The sequence below is a fragment of the Lepidochelys kempii genome, chromosome 20 (assembly GCF_965140265.1).
Source record: "Lepidochelys kempii isolate rLepKem1 chromosome 20, rLepKem1.hap2, whole genome shotgun sequence".
Taxonomy (NCBI): Eukaryota; Metazoa; Chordata; order Testudines; family Cheloniidae; genus Lepidochelys; species Lepidochelys kempii.
In genome coordinates this window covers 2496519-2512805 of record NC_133275.1, presented here as the reverse complement: position 1 = coordinate 2512805, position 16287 = coordinate 2496519, and the positions used below count along the sequence as shown (strand labels likewise).

The following is a 16287-nucleotide window of genomic DNA, read 5'->3' as shown; positions in this document are numbered from 1 at the left end:
TCTGGCTTTCCAATCCCCCGTTTTAACAGCTACAGTCCAAGACAGAGCAGACTTTCTTTACAAAGCAAAAGAAATCATGCTTCCGTCTAAGCCACCCTACAGTGATAGGACAGAATTACGCCATCTTGCGCCCTCAATCTGAATGGCCGCACTTTCCAAGGTGTTTCATAAAGAGCTAGACACGTCCTCTGCTGTCTGGCCACTTAACGCCTGCAGCCTCCAGCAGTTGAAAAAGGCTCACTCTGAATATTACACCTGTAAAAGTGAGCGCTAAGTGTCTCATCTGAAAACAGGATAATTGCTGCTCTAGTTACGTGTTTGCATTGCTGGCCTACAGCCTCCCCAGTTAAACAAAACCCTGTGGATTTAAAGCCAGCTCTGATTGACTGAATACACCATCGCAGCTGAAAGTTCATCCCTTGGGCCTTGGCGATATCTTACCAGGCTTGCAATCCAGTTGCTGGAACATAAATAACCCCCACGCTAAGGTAGGCCTGGTGCCATCTGCCTGCAGCAGTGTATTAGAAACAAAGGCTGGGGCTGGCGCATCAGAGCAGATGGCAGTGGGGGAAGGCAGGGGCTTTTGCTCCCAGTTTATTACAGATAAGACCCTCCCACATTCTCACTTATTTCCAGAGCAACCCAGAACCTGAGTGTGAAGTAAGCACGCGCTCTTCCAGTGTAAAGGCAGGAAGGGCAGGGATCCATTGCCAAGAGCAATGGTTTAAAGGCCTAAACACAAAGACTCCAATGCTTAGACTCCCTGGAACCACAAATCGGAATCTCAGGTAGATCCAATGAGTCTGTCAGGTTAGATAAATTGATAGGGGGGAAGGTTAGTCAATTACACAGATCTTCCAGGCCCCCAGGTACAGCCTCTCAGGGCTGAGCTGGTGCCTCGTGTTGGCTGCCTTTCAGCAGCAAAGGGTGTGCAGTTTACTGGAAGCACTGGGGCAGAACTGGGCTCTCTCCAAGTACACGTTACTCTCATAACCACTGATCTGCAAAGAGCAGTGTCCAGCCAAGATGTACTCTGCACATCTCTGTGGTGCCCGGATGATTCTAGCACAGAGCTGCACTGACTGTGAGGGGGGTCTTGTTATCATGCGCTCCAGGCAGGTGGGGCAAGATACAAAGCGTACAGGGAACCAGGCTACCAGCTGGAAACCCCACCACTGGGGTAAAGTCACACAAGCAGCTTGCAAACACCACAGACGTGAACAACTCACCAGTCTCTGAGCTCCCACCTGCATCAAGCTCGCCCTAAGGGAGACTATTTCCAAGGGGGGAGCATTGCTCCAGTGCTGTCAGTTACCCAGACAGACAGATTGAGCTCCGTGTGTCATTTCACTGAACATAGAGTGGGTTAAGAAGAGACTAGTCTGTAAGTCCCTATATTTGGTAACAGGCTCTTTGGTCTAGCAGACAAAGGAATAACATGATCCAACAGCTGGGAGTTGAAGCCAGACACATTCAGACTGGAAATAAAGTGTACATTTGACACAGTGAGGGTAATTAACCTTTGGAACAATTTACGCAGGGTCCCGAGAGATCCTCCAGCACTGGCAATGTCTAAATCAAGATTAGATGGTTTTCTAAAAGCTCTGCTGGAGGAATTAGTTTGGGGGAGTTCTCTGGCCTCTGTTATATGGGGGGTCAGACTAGATAATCTGTTTGGGTCTTGGACTTTATTCACCTAGGGCATGGCTGTATGACTTCTCTGTGAGGGGCTGGGCCGAAAGGGGCCCTGGCGGGTGATGACTGCAGACAGCAGGAGTGTAGGGCACTGAAGCTCCAAGGAGCTGCCTGCGTGTAAACAAAAGGGGGAAGCAGAAATGAGCAAGGGCTTTAATCCCTCACCCCCTGGCTGCAGCACAATGAGAGACCAGATGGAGTCTCCCTGCTACGGCATCTGAAGATCTTTATCCCAGGGGGTAACAATGCAGAGCTGGGGCAAAAGGAAATTGTAACCATGGGCCCTTTGCAGCAGCCTGGGGGACGGGCCATCACCAATAAGAGGCCTGTACAGTCTCACACTTGTCACGTCTGTCCCCTGGAGAGCCCCTTTTCATTCCCATTGCTGTCCCGTGTATGAGGTCAGAGCTGCTGGAACAGAGCGCCAAGTGCCATCACTTCCATGCGCAAACAATCCCCCCAGCCCCCCAACAATGCACCAACTCTACCACACTGCACCTCTCTGGAGGAGCCCCCAAGGGTGCTAGGGCTGTTCCTGAGGAGAAGGGGGAGTGGCCCTTGTAAGCTTTCACCAAGTCACTGGGAGGTAACAGCCAGCACCGAAGGGGACTGAGGTTGAGGACAGGAGCAGCAGTGACCCCCCGGGCCCTGCTCTGTCTACCTGGGCAGGGAGGCAGCTGCTAAATGCCGATCTCAGTGCCCCGCGCATGGTGGAACAACTATCAGGGTTCCCTGCCGGCTCAGTCACTTAACCCAATCTTCTTCCTAGAGACCGGGGGAAAAGGGTCTTAAACTAATGAAGATGTAGCACATTATACGGACAAAACTGGAAAACGCTGCCGAGCACCAGAGCTATACTGTGGGCAGAAGTGCTCATCGAGAGAGACACAACGGACACAAAGGGATCGTCCTAGCGGTTGAGAGTTTTGGTTTCTCGGCGCCTCGATCTGAGCACGCTGGTTTGCAGGAGGCTCTCCCAAGTGCAGGGGTGACAGGCCAGCCAGGATACCATTCTGCGCTGCGACTGGTCAGGGCCCATTACATGCTAAGAGGAGCCATGGTCAGCTCAGCCCTGGGATGGGAGACCTCCAAGCAAGCTGCGAGAAGGGCCTGGAGCAATCCAGTAGGTGGCGGTCTCCTGACTCCGCAAGGAACCCATGCACCAACGTGGTGCTGCCATGTAAAGCAGAGCTCCTGCTTTCTTTCAGCTACTGAAGATGCCAGGGCACATCCCCCTTGTAGCAATGCTGTCAGCTACTGCATTTCACCCCAGAGGTGGCTGCATTTCAGTGGTGCGCACGTAGGCCTTACCGACATCTCAGTGGGGTTTATAGACTTCCCATCCCTCTGTAAAGTGCTCGGATGTGCTCAGATGAAAGGCAAACGTTCCATCTGGTGGCTGATTCGCGCTTTAAAGAGCGAGTGTCAACACCAGAATGTATCGGTCAGGGGCTGTACGTTTTCTTTTAATAGCTGAAAACTTTACACTGTAGTCACAGAACTAAAACGCTAGACTTACGAAGTTCAGCACCCTTAGAAAGAGCTCCTGCTGTAAAGCATTCTCCTACTCTTTAAGTTCTCCTTAAAAAAAAAAAACATCAAACCCAGACATAACTACGCAAAAGCTATTCTAGACCCGTGGGTGAGCTTCGGTTTTAGAAACAAAAATACTGCATACGAGGGAGGGAGGGGTCTCTTTGAACCAGGTTCCTTTGAGGACGTGTGAACGGGGTGAACAGAGTAAATGGCCGTAAGAGGCAGATGGTAGTCTTGGGTTGGGGAGGCTCAGGCACAGAAGTGGCTGGTGGATGGCGAAGGGTGTGAGGGCTTGCTCAGGGCACGGGTGGATTTGCTCACATTTGCCAATCCCAACAGCTCCAGAGGGAACTGATGAACAGGTCTGCCGAGCACCTCAGCAGGCATCAGGGGAATGGAGGGTGCTCAGGGGCCTGGCAGGATCGCTGTCCAAGCCTGGTCTCCTTTCAGCGAGCTATGCCATGCCTCGGGAGGTGACTGGAGAAGCCCTGACAATTCAAACAGCAACAGAGATGATTTTATTTCAACCCATGACCTCAAGTAGAATGCAATCCCCGCCCCACAAGCTGCTAGGCGAAGCGGGGTCAGATGCTATCACATTTAACTTGCGCCCCACCCCCACCAGGCTGCAGGGTGCGGCTGGGTTTATTTCCAACCCTGGGGTTTGTGAGCAATTCAGCAACAACATCTGCTGGAATTGGCAAGTCCCCTCACCCCTCTTTGGGATTCGGATGGTCCTAGGAATGCATCACCCTCTCCCTGGAGGGGTGACTGGAACAGGGATGCTCTCAAGGCCACTGTAGAGACAGTTTCCTAGAGTCTAAGTTGTGTTGCCCTGTTTTAAAGCAACAGGGCTGAGTTTACATATAAGCCCAAATCCTATTGGGGATTTAACCATTTCATCACCAGGCAAAGCTGCCCCAGGGCCATTCCCCCTAGGAGAGGGCTGCCAGACGGAGCCAGCCTTTCTGCCATCTCTGGGGGAGGTACTGTCCCCCGGGTCTCGCTTCCCTGATTCTGCCTGAGTCCAGGGAAGCCCAGGAGTGTCTCTATTAGAGAGCAGCAAGCCAGGGGATCCCGCCCTTGGGGGTGATTTCCCTACAGCCTCCGTTCTGGTGTGTCCTGTCAGTGAAATGATACTGCCATAGCCAGGCGATATACTGAGTTCCTGAACTCGCAGGGCTATGGAGGGACTAGCGCAGTGGGTACAGAGGGGCAGGTATTCGGGCAAAGATAAGCGAAGGGTAAAGGCTCTAAGGTTACTGTACCCTTCGAATCGTGTGGCATTAAAGCCTTTCGTCCCTGAATTCTGCTGCCTTGTGGAAGACCACGCATGGCGGCTAGGGGTTAAGGGAAATCCAAGTCATTCGCCTCCAGGGTGGAAAGCCCACCGCCTAAAAGGCCTCTCCCGAAGGAGAGAGAGGTTTCCAAGGGTTTCAGTTCAATTCTCTCCCTCCTCGGTTTCTGTCTCCCCAAAGGAAGGAGCAAGTCCTGCCAGCGAAGCAGCCCCTCCGCCTGCCGGGGGCGGCTCGGAACGGCACCGGCCCCCGGCAGTGCGCGGGGCCCTCTGGGGGCGTTAGTGCGGCATGGCCGTTATCCTCACGCTCTGCGACGCGATGGGGTACGTCACCATGGGCGTGGTGGCGTGGCTCATGGTTATCCCTCCCAGCGGCTGCGCCATCGAAACCGCCACGGGTGCCACCGACACCGCCACGGGCGCCATGGAGACTGGAGGAGCCATGCCCTGCGCAATGGTCTGAGCCAGAGCAGCCGAGAGCGGGGTGATTTCCGGGTTCATGGGGGGTGCCGCGTTGGTGGGGGGTGCTGCCTGGGCTCCGGCCGGAGCCACCAAATCCTGCTGGGTGACAGGCCGTGGCTGAAGGGCCTGGCTGCTGAGCGTGGTGTGGGTCTGGGCAATGCTGTGGTTATAACTGGTGACAGTGCCCACGGTTGGGGCCAGGGTCTGCTCGGTGGCCGTGGCGGTGGAGCTGAGAGTCATGACTTTGGCCTGGTTCCGGAACTGGGCGTTCTGCTCCAGCAGCACCTCGTTGGTCGCCAGCAGGTTGTTGACCTGCTTCTTGAGGTCCTCCACGCGCTTGCGCAGCAGGACGTTCTCCTCCTCCAGGAGCCGGTACTCCACCGTGCGCGGGCTGGTGAAGCTGTACTCGTAGGTCTCGAAGTGCAGCCCGTCCACCCGCCTCCGCTTCAGCACCGGGTCGTGGTCGTCGTAGCGGTCGGGGTCGTACATGACGTCGTAGGGGTCATAGCGGCGCACGGTGGTGGCAATGCCCGGCTCCCGGGCCGCGATGACCCGGGCCTCATACTCGTACTCCCGCTGCAAGTGCTGGAACTTGCATTTGGCTCCCCGCTGGCAGTCGCCCTTCAGGAAGTCCCTGCATATCGGCACCTCCTCCTTGCTGTTTGGCAGGTCCGCTGGGGAGAGGCCCAGCCCAGCCGCCACCTTCTGGCGCAGGCGCGGGGGCAGCTCTCCCGTCTTCTTGTAACAGTCCTCGTCCTCCTTGGTGCCGTGGATGAAGCGGCAGTTGAGGCGCACGCACTCCTTGTTCTGGAAGTCGTGGCAGAAGATGAACTCGTTCTTGCGCACGCCCAGGTTGGTGACCTCGCTGATGTCGGGGTGCCGGAAGCGGCAACGCTTGCCTCGCTTGCAGACGTTGCGCAGGAAGTCGCGGCAGATGTCATCGGAGTTGGCGCCCGCCTCATCGCTGCTACTGCCGTTGTTGTAGTTGTCGCGGTCGGGCATTTTCCCACCCACGCCCTCCCCTCCTCTTGGTATGAGCTCAGGCAACTGCAAAAGAGGAGAGGTGGTAGGGTGTGAGAAAGCAAGGCGGGGAGGGGGAAGTGGGGGATCCTAACTTAAAGGCAGGAACTGTTCTGGTGTAGCTGGCAGGGAAATATCGGCCCTGAGGAATTACAGCAAGCCGCCGGCCTCTGCTGTTGTTAAGGTTATGACCAGCTTTCGGGATAAAGTTTGACTCTTAGTGCTGCAAAATCCGCATGGCTACTCAGGCTGTCTTGCAACGTGGTGTGCCTCATGGGGATACTGGGTAGGGTTAGTGATACAAATTTGGAGCCATTTGACCAAGGGGTTCCTGAGATACAGGCCCCAGCCTCCCAAAAAATCAGAACCCCTCAACTTTGAGAGAAGCTATCAACTTTTTCTGCATAGACCTTGTTGTACTGCTTACAGCACATGATCCAGCTCGACGCCCCGAACTTTGCCAGCTCATTGCATAAAAACCAAGGAGCTTTCAGACATTCATCCAAATACACTGTTCTGCTCAAAGTCAATAGCACCGCTGTAAGCCAGATACAGTGAGTAGAATTTGCAAGGCTGCCGAGTTTTAATCGTGGCTTCGGCTGCCAGTTCGAAACCTCAAAAGCCTGGGTCTCTAAGCAAGTGAGGCTCAGACTCCTTCCGCTACAAACCAATATCCACAACTCTAGGTGTCCAAATGCATTTAACATCTGCCTGTCTTTTGACCTCACCAGACCCTTTAACAGAGACCGCCTGTTCAAAAAGGCTCAGCTTTACCTGTAAGATCCAAAATCTTCAGTCACCCCAGGCTGAATCACAGCTAGAGGAGCTGACTTGATTTGCGATCAAAGTCCTAATGAAATTAAAAAATAATCAAAACAAGCTAGTAGTCACCCATTTAATATTAGTCAAGTCCAAAGCAGATGGGGCCGATTTCACAGCTCTCTATCTGACGTTAAAAGAGGATTAGGGCCCAAATCATAATCCCAACTCTACATATAAAACAACGGAGTCTAAATTAGCTGTTACTACTCAAGAAAGAGATCTTGGAGTCAGTGTGGATAGTTCTCTGAAAACATCCACTCAGTGTGCAGCGGCAGTCAAAAAAGTGAACAGAATGTTAGGGATCATTAAGAAAGGGATAGATAAGAAGACAGAAAATATCATATTACCTCTATATAAATCCATGGGACGCCCACATCTTGAATACTGTGTGCAGTATTCTCATCTCAAAAAAGATATATTGGACTGGAAAAGGTTCAGAAAAGGGCAACAAAAATGCTTTGGGGTATGGAACGGCTGCCATATGAGGAGAGATTAATAAGACTGGGACTTTTCAGCTGGGAAAAGAGACGACTAAGTGGGGATATGATAGAGATCTATAAAATCATGACTGGTGTGGAGAAAGTAAATAAGGAAGTGTTATTTACTCCTTCTCATAACACAAGAACTAGGGGTCACCAAATGAAATTAATAGGCAGCAAGTTTAAAACAAACAAAAGGAAGTATTTTTTCACACAAAGCAGTCAACCTGTGGAACTCCTTGCCAAAGGATGTTGTGAAGGCCATAACTATAACAGGGTTCAAAGAAGAACTAGAGAAGTTCCTGGAGGATAGGTCCAACAATGGCTATTAGCCAGGATGGGCAGGGATGATGTCCCTAGCCTCTGTTTGCCAGCAGCTGGGAATGAGCGACAGGGGATAGATCACTTGATGATTACCTGTTCTGTTCATTCCCTCTGGGGCACCTGGCATTGGCCACTGTCAGTAGACTGGATACTGGGCTCGATGGACCTTTGGTCTGACCCAGTATGGCCGTTCTTGTGTTCTTAAATCAAGATGGCAGCGACTTTTATTTTAAATCACACACGCCCAGCAGGGTATGTGCAATCCCCTTGCTGCCACACAGCTTAGTGTCAGATATCCAGGTGTGTATCTTTACAGCATGTGAGGTGTAGCAGCAGGCAAGAGCTCTTGTCTGAATTCTATATCCTGAATTGTATATATCTCAGGGTAGGGGGAGTCTGCCATCACATATGGTTACATCCAGAGGCAGAGAGTAAATTTTCTATGGCAGGGCCATTGTTGCATCTACAGCAGCTAGCGCAACGGGGCTGGGATCAGGGCCCTAGGAGCTACTACACTACAAATAATGAATAACATTCCACCTGGCTGACTTTGTAAATCAAGACAGTAGAGCAAAAGCTGCTTATACATGCATCCAAAGGCATGCAAGAGAAAGCTAATAAACCCTCAGCCTTTTTGAGTAAGGATGGGAACATAGGACTGGAAGGGACCTCCTGGGTCAGAGTCCAGTCCCCTGCTATTGTATCATATGATCATATTCATAAACTTACTTAATGAAAAATTGAAGGAAGTGCAAAAGATTGTTACTAACTGTGTTTGTTTGGGAACCTGAGCTCACTTTATTAGAAGCTGGTGGAGAAAGCCCTCTGCATCTTAAATCTTCCTAGGTAGAGTAAATCCGCCACCTAGAGTTACTTTGGTGGATAGCCACCATTTTGGTGTGACCCACCAAAATACCAGGAATAGCTCCTACACACACAAGACAGCTTGTGAAATGTAAGCCAAGGGTTTCCTGACCGCGAGCTCTGTCAGTGGTGAGTCCATGAGAGTGCCGGGCCGGGAACCCAGAAGTCCGACCGGTGCTGATGTCTGAGCCGAGCTGCCATAACTCTGCTGGTTTGGCCCCCCCAGACCTGCCCACCTGGGCTGCCTCAGAGCAGGTGTTTCTGGGGCCTCATCCCCACTGAGCCACAGACACAGATGAGCAGCCAGGTCCACCCCATGGGGTGAGGGAGAAAGCTAAGGGGGGGGGGCGACCCAGGCCAGGCCAGAGGACGTGGGGGGAACTCAGGGGTAACCCCCCCCCCATGGACTGGGCCAGAGAACAAAGGGGGGGGAAGAGGACTCAGGGGTAACCTCCCTCCCCCATGGACTGGGCCAGAGAACAAAGGGGGGGGAAGAGGACTCAGGGGTAACCTCCCTCCCCCATGGACTGGGACAGAGGCGATGGGGGGGGACGACTCTGCGGTACCCCCCCGTGGACTGGGCCAGAGGCCATTGGGGAGGACGAGGACTCAGAGGTACCCCCCCCGGACTGGGCCAGAGGCCATGGGGGGGATGGACTCAGGGATACCCCCCCCCATGGACTGGGCCAGAAGCCATTGGTGGGGGGAGGACTTTGGGATACCGCCCCCCATGGACTGGGCCAGAGAACAAGGGGGGGGAGGACTCAGGGGTAACCTCCCTCCCCCATGGACTGGGCCAGAGGCCATTGGTGGGGGGAGGACTTTGGGATACCGCCCCCCATGGACTGGGCCAGAGAACAAAGGGGGGGGGGAAAGGACTCAGGGGTAACCTCCCTCCCCCATGGACTGGGCCAGAGGCGATGGGGGGGACGACTCTGCGGTACCCCCCCGTGGACTGGGCCAGAGGCCATTGGTGGGGGGAGGACTTTGGGATACCGCCCCCCATGGACTGGGCCAGAGGCCATTGGGGAGGACGAGGACTCAGAGGTACCCCCCCCGGACTGGGCCAGAGGCCATGGGGGGGATGGACTCAGGGATACCCCCCCCATGGACTGGGCCAGAGGCCATTGGTGGGGGGAGGACTTTGGGATACCGCCCCCCATGGACTGGGCCAGAGAACAAGGGGGGGGGAGGACTCAGGGGTAACCCCCCTCCCCCATGGACTGGGCCAGAGGCCATTGGTGGGGGGAGGACTTTGGGATACCGCCCCCCATGGACTGGGCCAGAGAACAAGGGGGGGGGAGGACTCAGGGATAGCCCCCCTCCCCCACGGTCTGGGCCAGAGGCCCTGGGGGACCCATGGGCCCTGGGGGGAGGAGCCTGAAGGGGCCGGACGGGGGGGCTCGGGGGATCCGGCCCCCCCGCAAGCCCCTGCTCGGGCCCGCCTCGCTCACCCGCTCTCCGGCCGCGTCCTGCTCCAGCAGCGACAAAGAGCGGCCCCTTCCGCCCTCCAGCGGAACTACTCTATGGTCCTTCCGGCCCCCGACCGGAAGCGCAGGCCTCCCAGCATGCAGCGCGCGCGGCCCGTCGGGGTTACCATAGCGACAAGGCCCCGCTTCCTAGTAGATGGCGGTGGGCGGGGCCTGAGATCATATGCCCGCACAGGGGAAGACCACGTGGTCTCCAGCCAACAGCAGCCCCTGGCCGTGTCATGGGCCCCCGGCCCCGCAGGACGCCTGCGCAACAGGGTGCGAGTGAAACACAGGCCCCGCCCCCGGCAACCAGCTCAACCCCGAAGCTCCCTCTGCTCCTTCGCCTCCCCCCTTAGCCCCCACGCTGGGTCACAGCCGCTCGCCTCCCCGCTCACGCTGCGGGTTCCAGGGAGCAGCCCTTGATGGGGGCATCGTAATCAGCGCATTGGGAGAGGCCCCACAGCTAAGCAGCTTGCCCAGGACTCGGATCACCCCTGTGGTCCTTTTGCATAGGCCAAACGCTTAGGGACATGACAAGAAAAGTTACCCCGTCTATCCAGAGCCAGAGGGCCTCTTACAAAGCTCCACGAAAAGGAGGACTTGGGGCACCTTAGAGACTAACCAACCCGATGAAGTGAGCTCTAGCTCACGAAAGCTTATGCTCAAATAAATGAGTCTGTCTCTAAGGTGCCCCACGTCCTCCTTTTCTTTTTGCGAATACAGACTAACACGGCTGTTCCTCTGAAACCTGTCCTCATTACATTAGGTCACTGTACTGTACCAGCCATCATGACTAGTTACGCTAGGAGGGGTTGGCAGAGAATTATCCACCATCCAGTTTTCAGTGTTTATATTTTCAGCATATGCAGGATTATCCTCTCTTCCAAGGGTTAATGCTGTTGCTGTTAAGCGCTCTGAAGTCTTCAGTGAAGGGTGCTATAAATTGGAGTTCATTTCCTTTTCAATCAAAGGGCAGGTAGCCTTTTGGGAAAGGGGTTACCCTTTATGCAAGCGGTTACACCATCCACTTCTCACCAGAAAGTGTCTCACTACACTATATACCCACTTCATCAGGGGAATGTAACTTGGGGATAAAACCTGATGCGATGCAGAAATGTCTGACAAGTGGCAGAGCCATTACATTCTATCCATGCTCTCAGCACAAGAACCAACACTTATACTGGGAAGTCACTGTTCAGAGACCGGTGTGAACCCAGCACGGTTAATTCTGAAGGCTACACCTGCATAAAAGTGCAGCAGGGTATATGTGCACCACATTCATACAACTCACAGCAGTGTTGCATGGTGGCCTGGACATTTGAACCCTTTCCCCAGTCACATCTTCAGCAAAAGTGATTTCTATATTCAGTGGATTCTTATTCTCAGACAGGCCATGCAACAGTGTGTATTGGGAAAGGGCCCAGAAAGCCAACCAGAAGAGGGCTGAATGATGCAGGTCAAGCGTCTTTAAAAGTCAAGTTACATACATGCCTAGAGATCACATTGAGATTGTATTAAAATCAACTCGGGGCTATTTAAACACAACATTAAGAAAAAACATGCTGAATTCCCAGCCAAACCAGGTTTTTATTGTATACCTGCCACATTCAACTACAAAGACCAGAACCAGTCCAGAACGTCAAAGCTCAGGGCTACCACCCATACAGATGAGACCTTCATTCTTAAGATGGAAAACTCTTGGAGACGGCTAGGAAAGCACTCCTATCACCAACACCAGGAAGTAGTTGTGTCTGGAGGTCAGCGACCCAAGCTCCCACGTTTCTTTGCTCTGCTTTGCAGCCTCAGTAGCGGCAGAGAAGACATCTACTTAGACCTCTGCCTCATCTTTCTCCTTTTGCGCTTCAGCCTGAGAAAGACAATTTTAGCCCATCAGAGAAAGAATATCAGCACAGTAACAAAGCTATCTGGTTAAACAGACTTTGAACAAGTCGTTATCAGGCCAAACCCCTTTCGTGTAAGGACAAGCCTGTCAAGAGTTTTGGAAAAAAGTTACGATGTGCAGTTTTTAAAGAGAACTAGAACCCCGCAATGTCTGTTACCTAACCCTAGTGCACAAGAGTAAAATTACGAGAAACTGAGTAACCTATTTCATTGTCCACATTTCTGGGGACAGAATACCAACAAGGACAGCACCTTCAGTAGTGAGGCTAGCTCTACCGCTAAGGACAGTTTGAAACGGGGAAAGGAGAGGGTCTAGACTTAAGCCTACTCCTGCTTGCCTTTCCAGAGTTTTAAACGGAAGTTTCAGATCTTATGTAAAAGCAGAGCAGAAACTCGAACAGCTAAAAACAGTAACAAATGCATGTTTACTCTGTCTGGAGTCTGGAAAAGGAACTTTGCATCTTTGCTACAGTGTTTTAATGGCTTATTTTAAACATATACAATAAGGAGAGACTTGTGTAAACCCCTGATGTACTAATTCCTACAATAAATTTGATCCCTCAGTTAAAACAGGTCACCCTTACCTGCCATGCTTAACACAGAACAGCTAGTTACACCAAAGCTAGAAAATGCCAGAGGAGACAGGCAGTTTCAGCTCTGAGCTGGCCTGGCTGCTCTTATACTTACACAGCACTGCCAGATGAGCGAAGAAATATTAACTGGAAATAAAATAGGTTTAGTTCTGCATAACCCCCCGACCCAAGAAAAGCAGTGTTTACAATGGATGCAGCCTATTTAAAGGTTTAGGATGTCATACACCACAAAGCACTTCACATGTATCAATGTTTCTCTCTTCACTCCCCACCCTGAAGTAGCCTTATCACCATTTTACAGAAGAGGAATAGAGGTACGAGACACTTACTCAAAGTCATACAACCATGTGTGCAGTAGAAACAGGAATTTAACCCAAATCCTACTACAGAACTTTATACCGCCTACACCCTCCGGCTTGTCTCATCAATTTAGCCTGCAAACTCTTTGGGGCAAGGCCCGTGTCTGACCGAGTTTTTATGGGGTCTAGCACCGTGGGCTCCCAATTTCAGCTGAGGCCTCTAGACACAACAGAAATAAATGTACTTTAACCTTCCCCAATCCGCCTGAGGGATGTGGGATGCAGTGCTAACATCAAGACAGGCAACTAACTCCCTATTCCCCCCACTCCCTATTTACCAAGCGTGATCAACCATCTGAGCCAGGCACGTGAATACCTTCCGAGAGGGCCAGCTCACAAGATTTAGGTTTTATAAAAGAGTCAGTCAGCGGAGCAGCCTGTGGGGCAAGGCCGGTCAGGCACCGGGCCAAACAAGTCAGAACCAGAGCTCACATACCTGCGCATACGCTTCTTTCGCCACTAGAGGAGAGAGGGAAACACACAAGAGTCAGCAGCTTATTAACAGCGAGCTCAACCTCCCCCACGTGTCTCCAGCCCCCCCCCGCTACCGCCTGCGCGGAGCAAAGAAACGGTGCCCGATGGGAAGCGAAGGCAGCGAACGGCACATCGCCCCCGGTTTCCCTGGGGATTTACTGCTGGGGGGCAGGACACGGGCTAGGGTCCGCGGAGCAATAGGGCCCGGCAGAGGGGAACCCGCCGGGCCCCCCCTTGCCCCAAGGGGGCAGCTGCCCGGTGGGGGGGGGGAGGGAATCAGCCCCCAGCCCAGCCCCACGTGCCTGGAGCGGCCAGTGCCCAGGGCTTGTGGGGGGGGGGGCTCCCCCTGCAGCACGAGCATGGGGGGCAGCTACCCCCCGACCCCTGCACGGCCCCGCCCCCAGCACTGGAAGAGAAGGGGCCCCCCCCATAACCCCGCTTCCTCCCGCCGGGCCAGGCCCAGCCCCCTCGCTCCCCCAGCAGGCCCCGGCCCCACCCACCTTAGCTCTCATGGCGGCCCAGGCTCAGTGCCCGCGGATGGCGGCGGATGGCGCCGAGAGCCTCCTCGCTCCGACAAAATGGCGGCGACAACAGCCGAGAGAGAGTGGCCCGCGCCGCCCGCCCCCTTTTATAGGCCAGTTCCGGAAGCGGGTGCGCGGGGCGGCAGCGTCACGGAGGGGCTGCGCGCGCGCGCCCTCTTCGCCGAGCATGACGGGAGATGTAGTTTCTCCCGCCCCCGCGGCAGCACGGGAGGTGTAGTTTTCTCCCGCCCACCCGCCTCCATTTTGAATACAAATCCTCCCAGCTGAGTCCAGAGGCGGGGAGGGGTAAAGACCGCAACTTCCAAGGGGGCCGGGGGGGGGAAGGTGAAAGGCCCAATTCCGCCCTCCCGCCCCAGCTACACCCCAGGGGCCCAAGTCTCACTCCCCCCCGCCACGCAGTGCACAGGCCGAAGTGTTTGGTGTGCAACACCAAGGGCCCAACACGTGCAAGAGCACCCGCGCGTGTTAACACAAGAAGGGCCGTGCGGCTCATACCGGCGCAGCCCAAGGGTCCATCTAGCCCAGTGTCCTGACAGCGACCGGCGGCCCCAGAGGGAAAGAACAGAACAGGGAATCCTCAAGTGATCCATCCCCTGTCACCCATTGAACTGCTCTAGTTCTTTGATGAACGCTGTTACAGTCTGCTTTCACAACATCCTCTGGCAAGGAGTTCCACAGGTTGATTGTGCGTTGTGTGAAAATATACCTCCTTTTTTCTGCAGCCTGTTAATTTCATTGGGTGACCCCTAGTTCTTGTCTTATGAGTAAATAACACTTAATTTACTTTCTCCCCACCAGTCATGATTTTATAGCCCTCTACTATATCCCACCTTAGTCATCTCTTTTCCAAACTGAGAAGTCCCAGTCTTATTAATCTCTCCCTATATGGAAGCTGTTCCATAGCCCTAGTCATTTTTGTTGCCCTTTTCTGTACCTTTTCCACTATATATTTTCTGAGATGGGGCAACATTTGCACACAGTATTCAAGATATGGGCAGCCCATGGATTTATATAAAGGCAACATATTTCCTGTCTAATTATCCATCCCTTTCCTAATGATTCCCAGCATTCTGTTCGCTTTTTTGATGGCCGCTGCACATTAAGTGGATGTTTTCAGAGAACTCTCCACAATGACTTAAAGATCTCCTTCTTGAGTGGTAACAGCTAATTTAGACCCCATCATTGTATCTGTAGAGTTGGGATGATGTTTTCCAGTGTTCATTACTTTGCATTTATCAACACTGAATTTCATCTGCCGCAAGGAAAGGGCGCCCACACGCAAGTGCAAGCCATAGGGCCCCCTTCTCTGCCAATCCCCAGTGTTATCACAGCCAGAGGTGCTAGCTGCCCCCCTGGGGCCCCTTGCAGAAAGAGGGGAGCTGCTAAAGCAGAGCAGCTAAGGCTGTAACAGACTCGTATCCTCGGCAAATCGGGCCCTGACAGAGCCCTCACCCATGCATACCGAGGGTTACGCCTGCAGATGCGAATGCACCCACTCCTGTGCTGCAAAGACCAGTTACCCCAGCTCCAGCTCAGCCAGAAGGGGAGATGCAGAGGAACACAAGCCAGTAGCTTGGTCCAAGAGAATCAGAAACTAGCCAGAGGCTGACAAGAGGGAGGCGGGGGGATGCCTGTAGCAGGGCCCCCCAAATGGCTGCGTTGTCTGTGTCAATAGAATGAAATGGGAGGGGGCCAATGATCATGTTGGAGCTGGCCCCGAAATTCTCTCAGATCCCAGGTTGCTGTGATCACAGTGACCAAATGTGGCTTTCAGCTGCTCCCCCACCCAGCCTGTTCAACAGATTTGGCTCCCCCACACTTCTGCCTGGTCCCCAAGTGGAAGGATGACCTTGGTGGGAAGCATTTCAGTGGTAACAAGATGACTGTAGCAGTCAAGGAGGTTCTGAACAAGGACTCTGACAAGCTGGGTGTAGCCAAACTGGTCCAAAGGCATTAATGTCCAGGGAGATTCTAGTGCAAAGTAAACCACTGAATGCAATTTTTTTTCCCCGTCAGTCTAGAAACTTTCTGAGCCCATCCTACAGGAGTGCACCAAGAGGCCATTTGGAGCAGCCTTCCTCTGACTTTCTAGGTAACTGCCACAAAGCCAGAGGTGGGTGAGAACACACAACAGGCCAATGCTGGACCTCACGTTTCTAGTAGATTTTCAGTTTCAACACCTAGCGTAACTGGAACAGTCAACAAGCTCCTGCCAATTCACCATTTTGCCTGGCAAAAAGCAGCACCACTGACTTTGTTACATCTCCTCCTATTTAAAAAAATAAATGTCTCCACCATTCTCCCCTTCCCACCCACCCCCGGCCCCCAATCACAGCCGCTCACAGGACAGCACTGAAAACAAGCAATGTCCTTCCCTAGTACCTTCCATTTGTGAATCTCCAAGCCCTTTACAAACAGCCCTCGAACCTCACAGCCACCCATGGAG

At 53.5% G+C, this 16287-nt stretch overlaps 1 protein-coding gene and 1 long non-coding RNA gene across 2 annotated transcripts; both read right to left on the bottom strand.

Moving 5' to 3' along the window:
- Positions 1-3139: 3139 nt before the first annotated feature.
- Positions 3140-10099, bottom strand: ZC3H10 (zinc finger CCCH-type containing 10). The gene is given in 3 exon segments (XM_073318450.1): positions 3140-6037; positions 9954-10072; positions 10075-10099. Coding segments are annotated over 3 exon segments (1374 nt in total). The 3' UTR covers positions 3140-4807.
- A 1439-nt stretch (positions 10100-11538) lies between these two features.
- On the bottom strand, positions 11539-13932 carry LOC140901091 (uncharacterized). The gene is made up of 3 exons (XR_012155769.1): positions 13800-13932; positions 13262-13284; positions 11539-11838 (listed from the first exon to the last, which is right to left on the bottom strand). It is a non-coding gene; the product is annotated as an uncharacterized lncRNA (long non-coding RNA).
- Positions 13933-16287: the final 2355 nt, after the last annotated feature.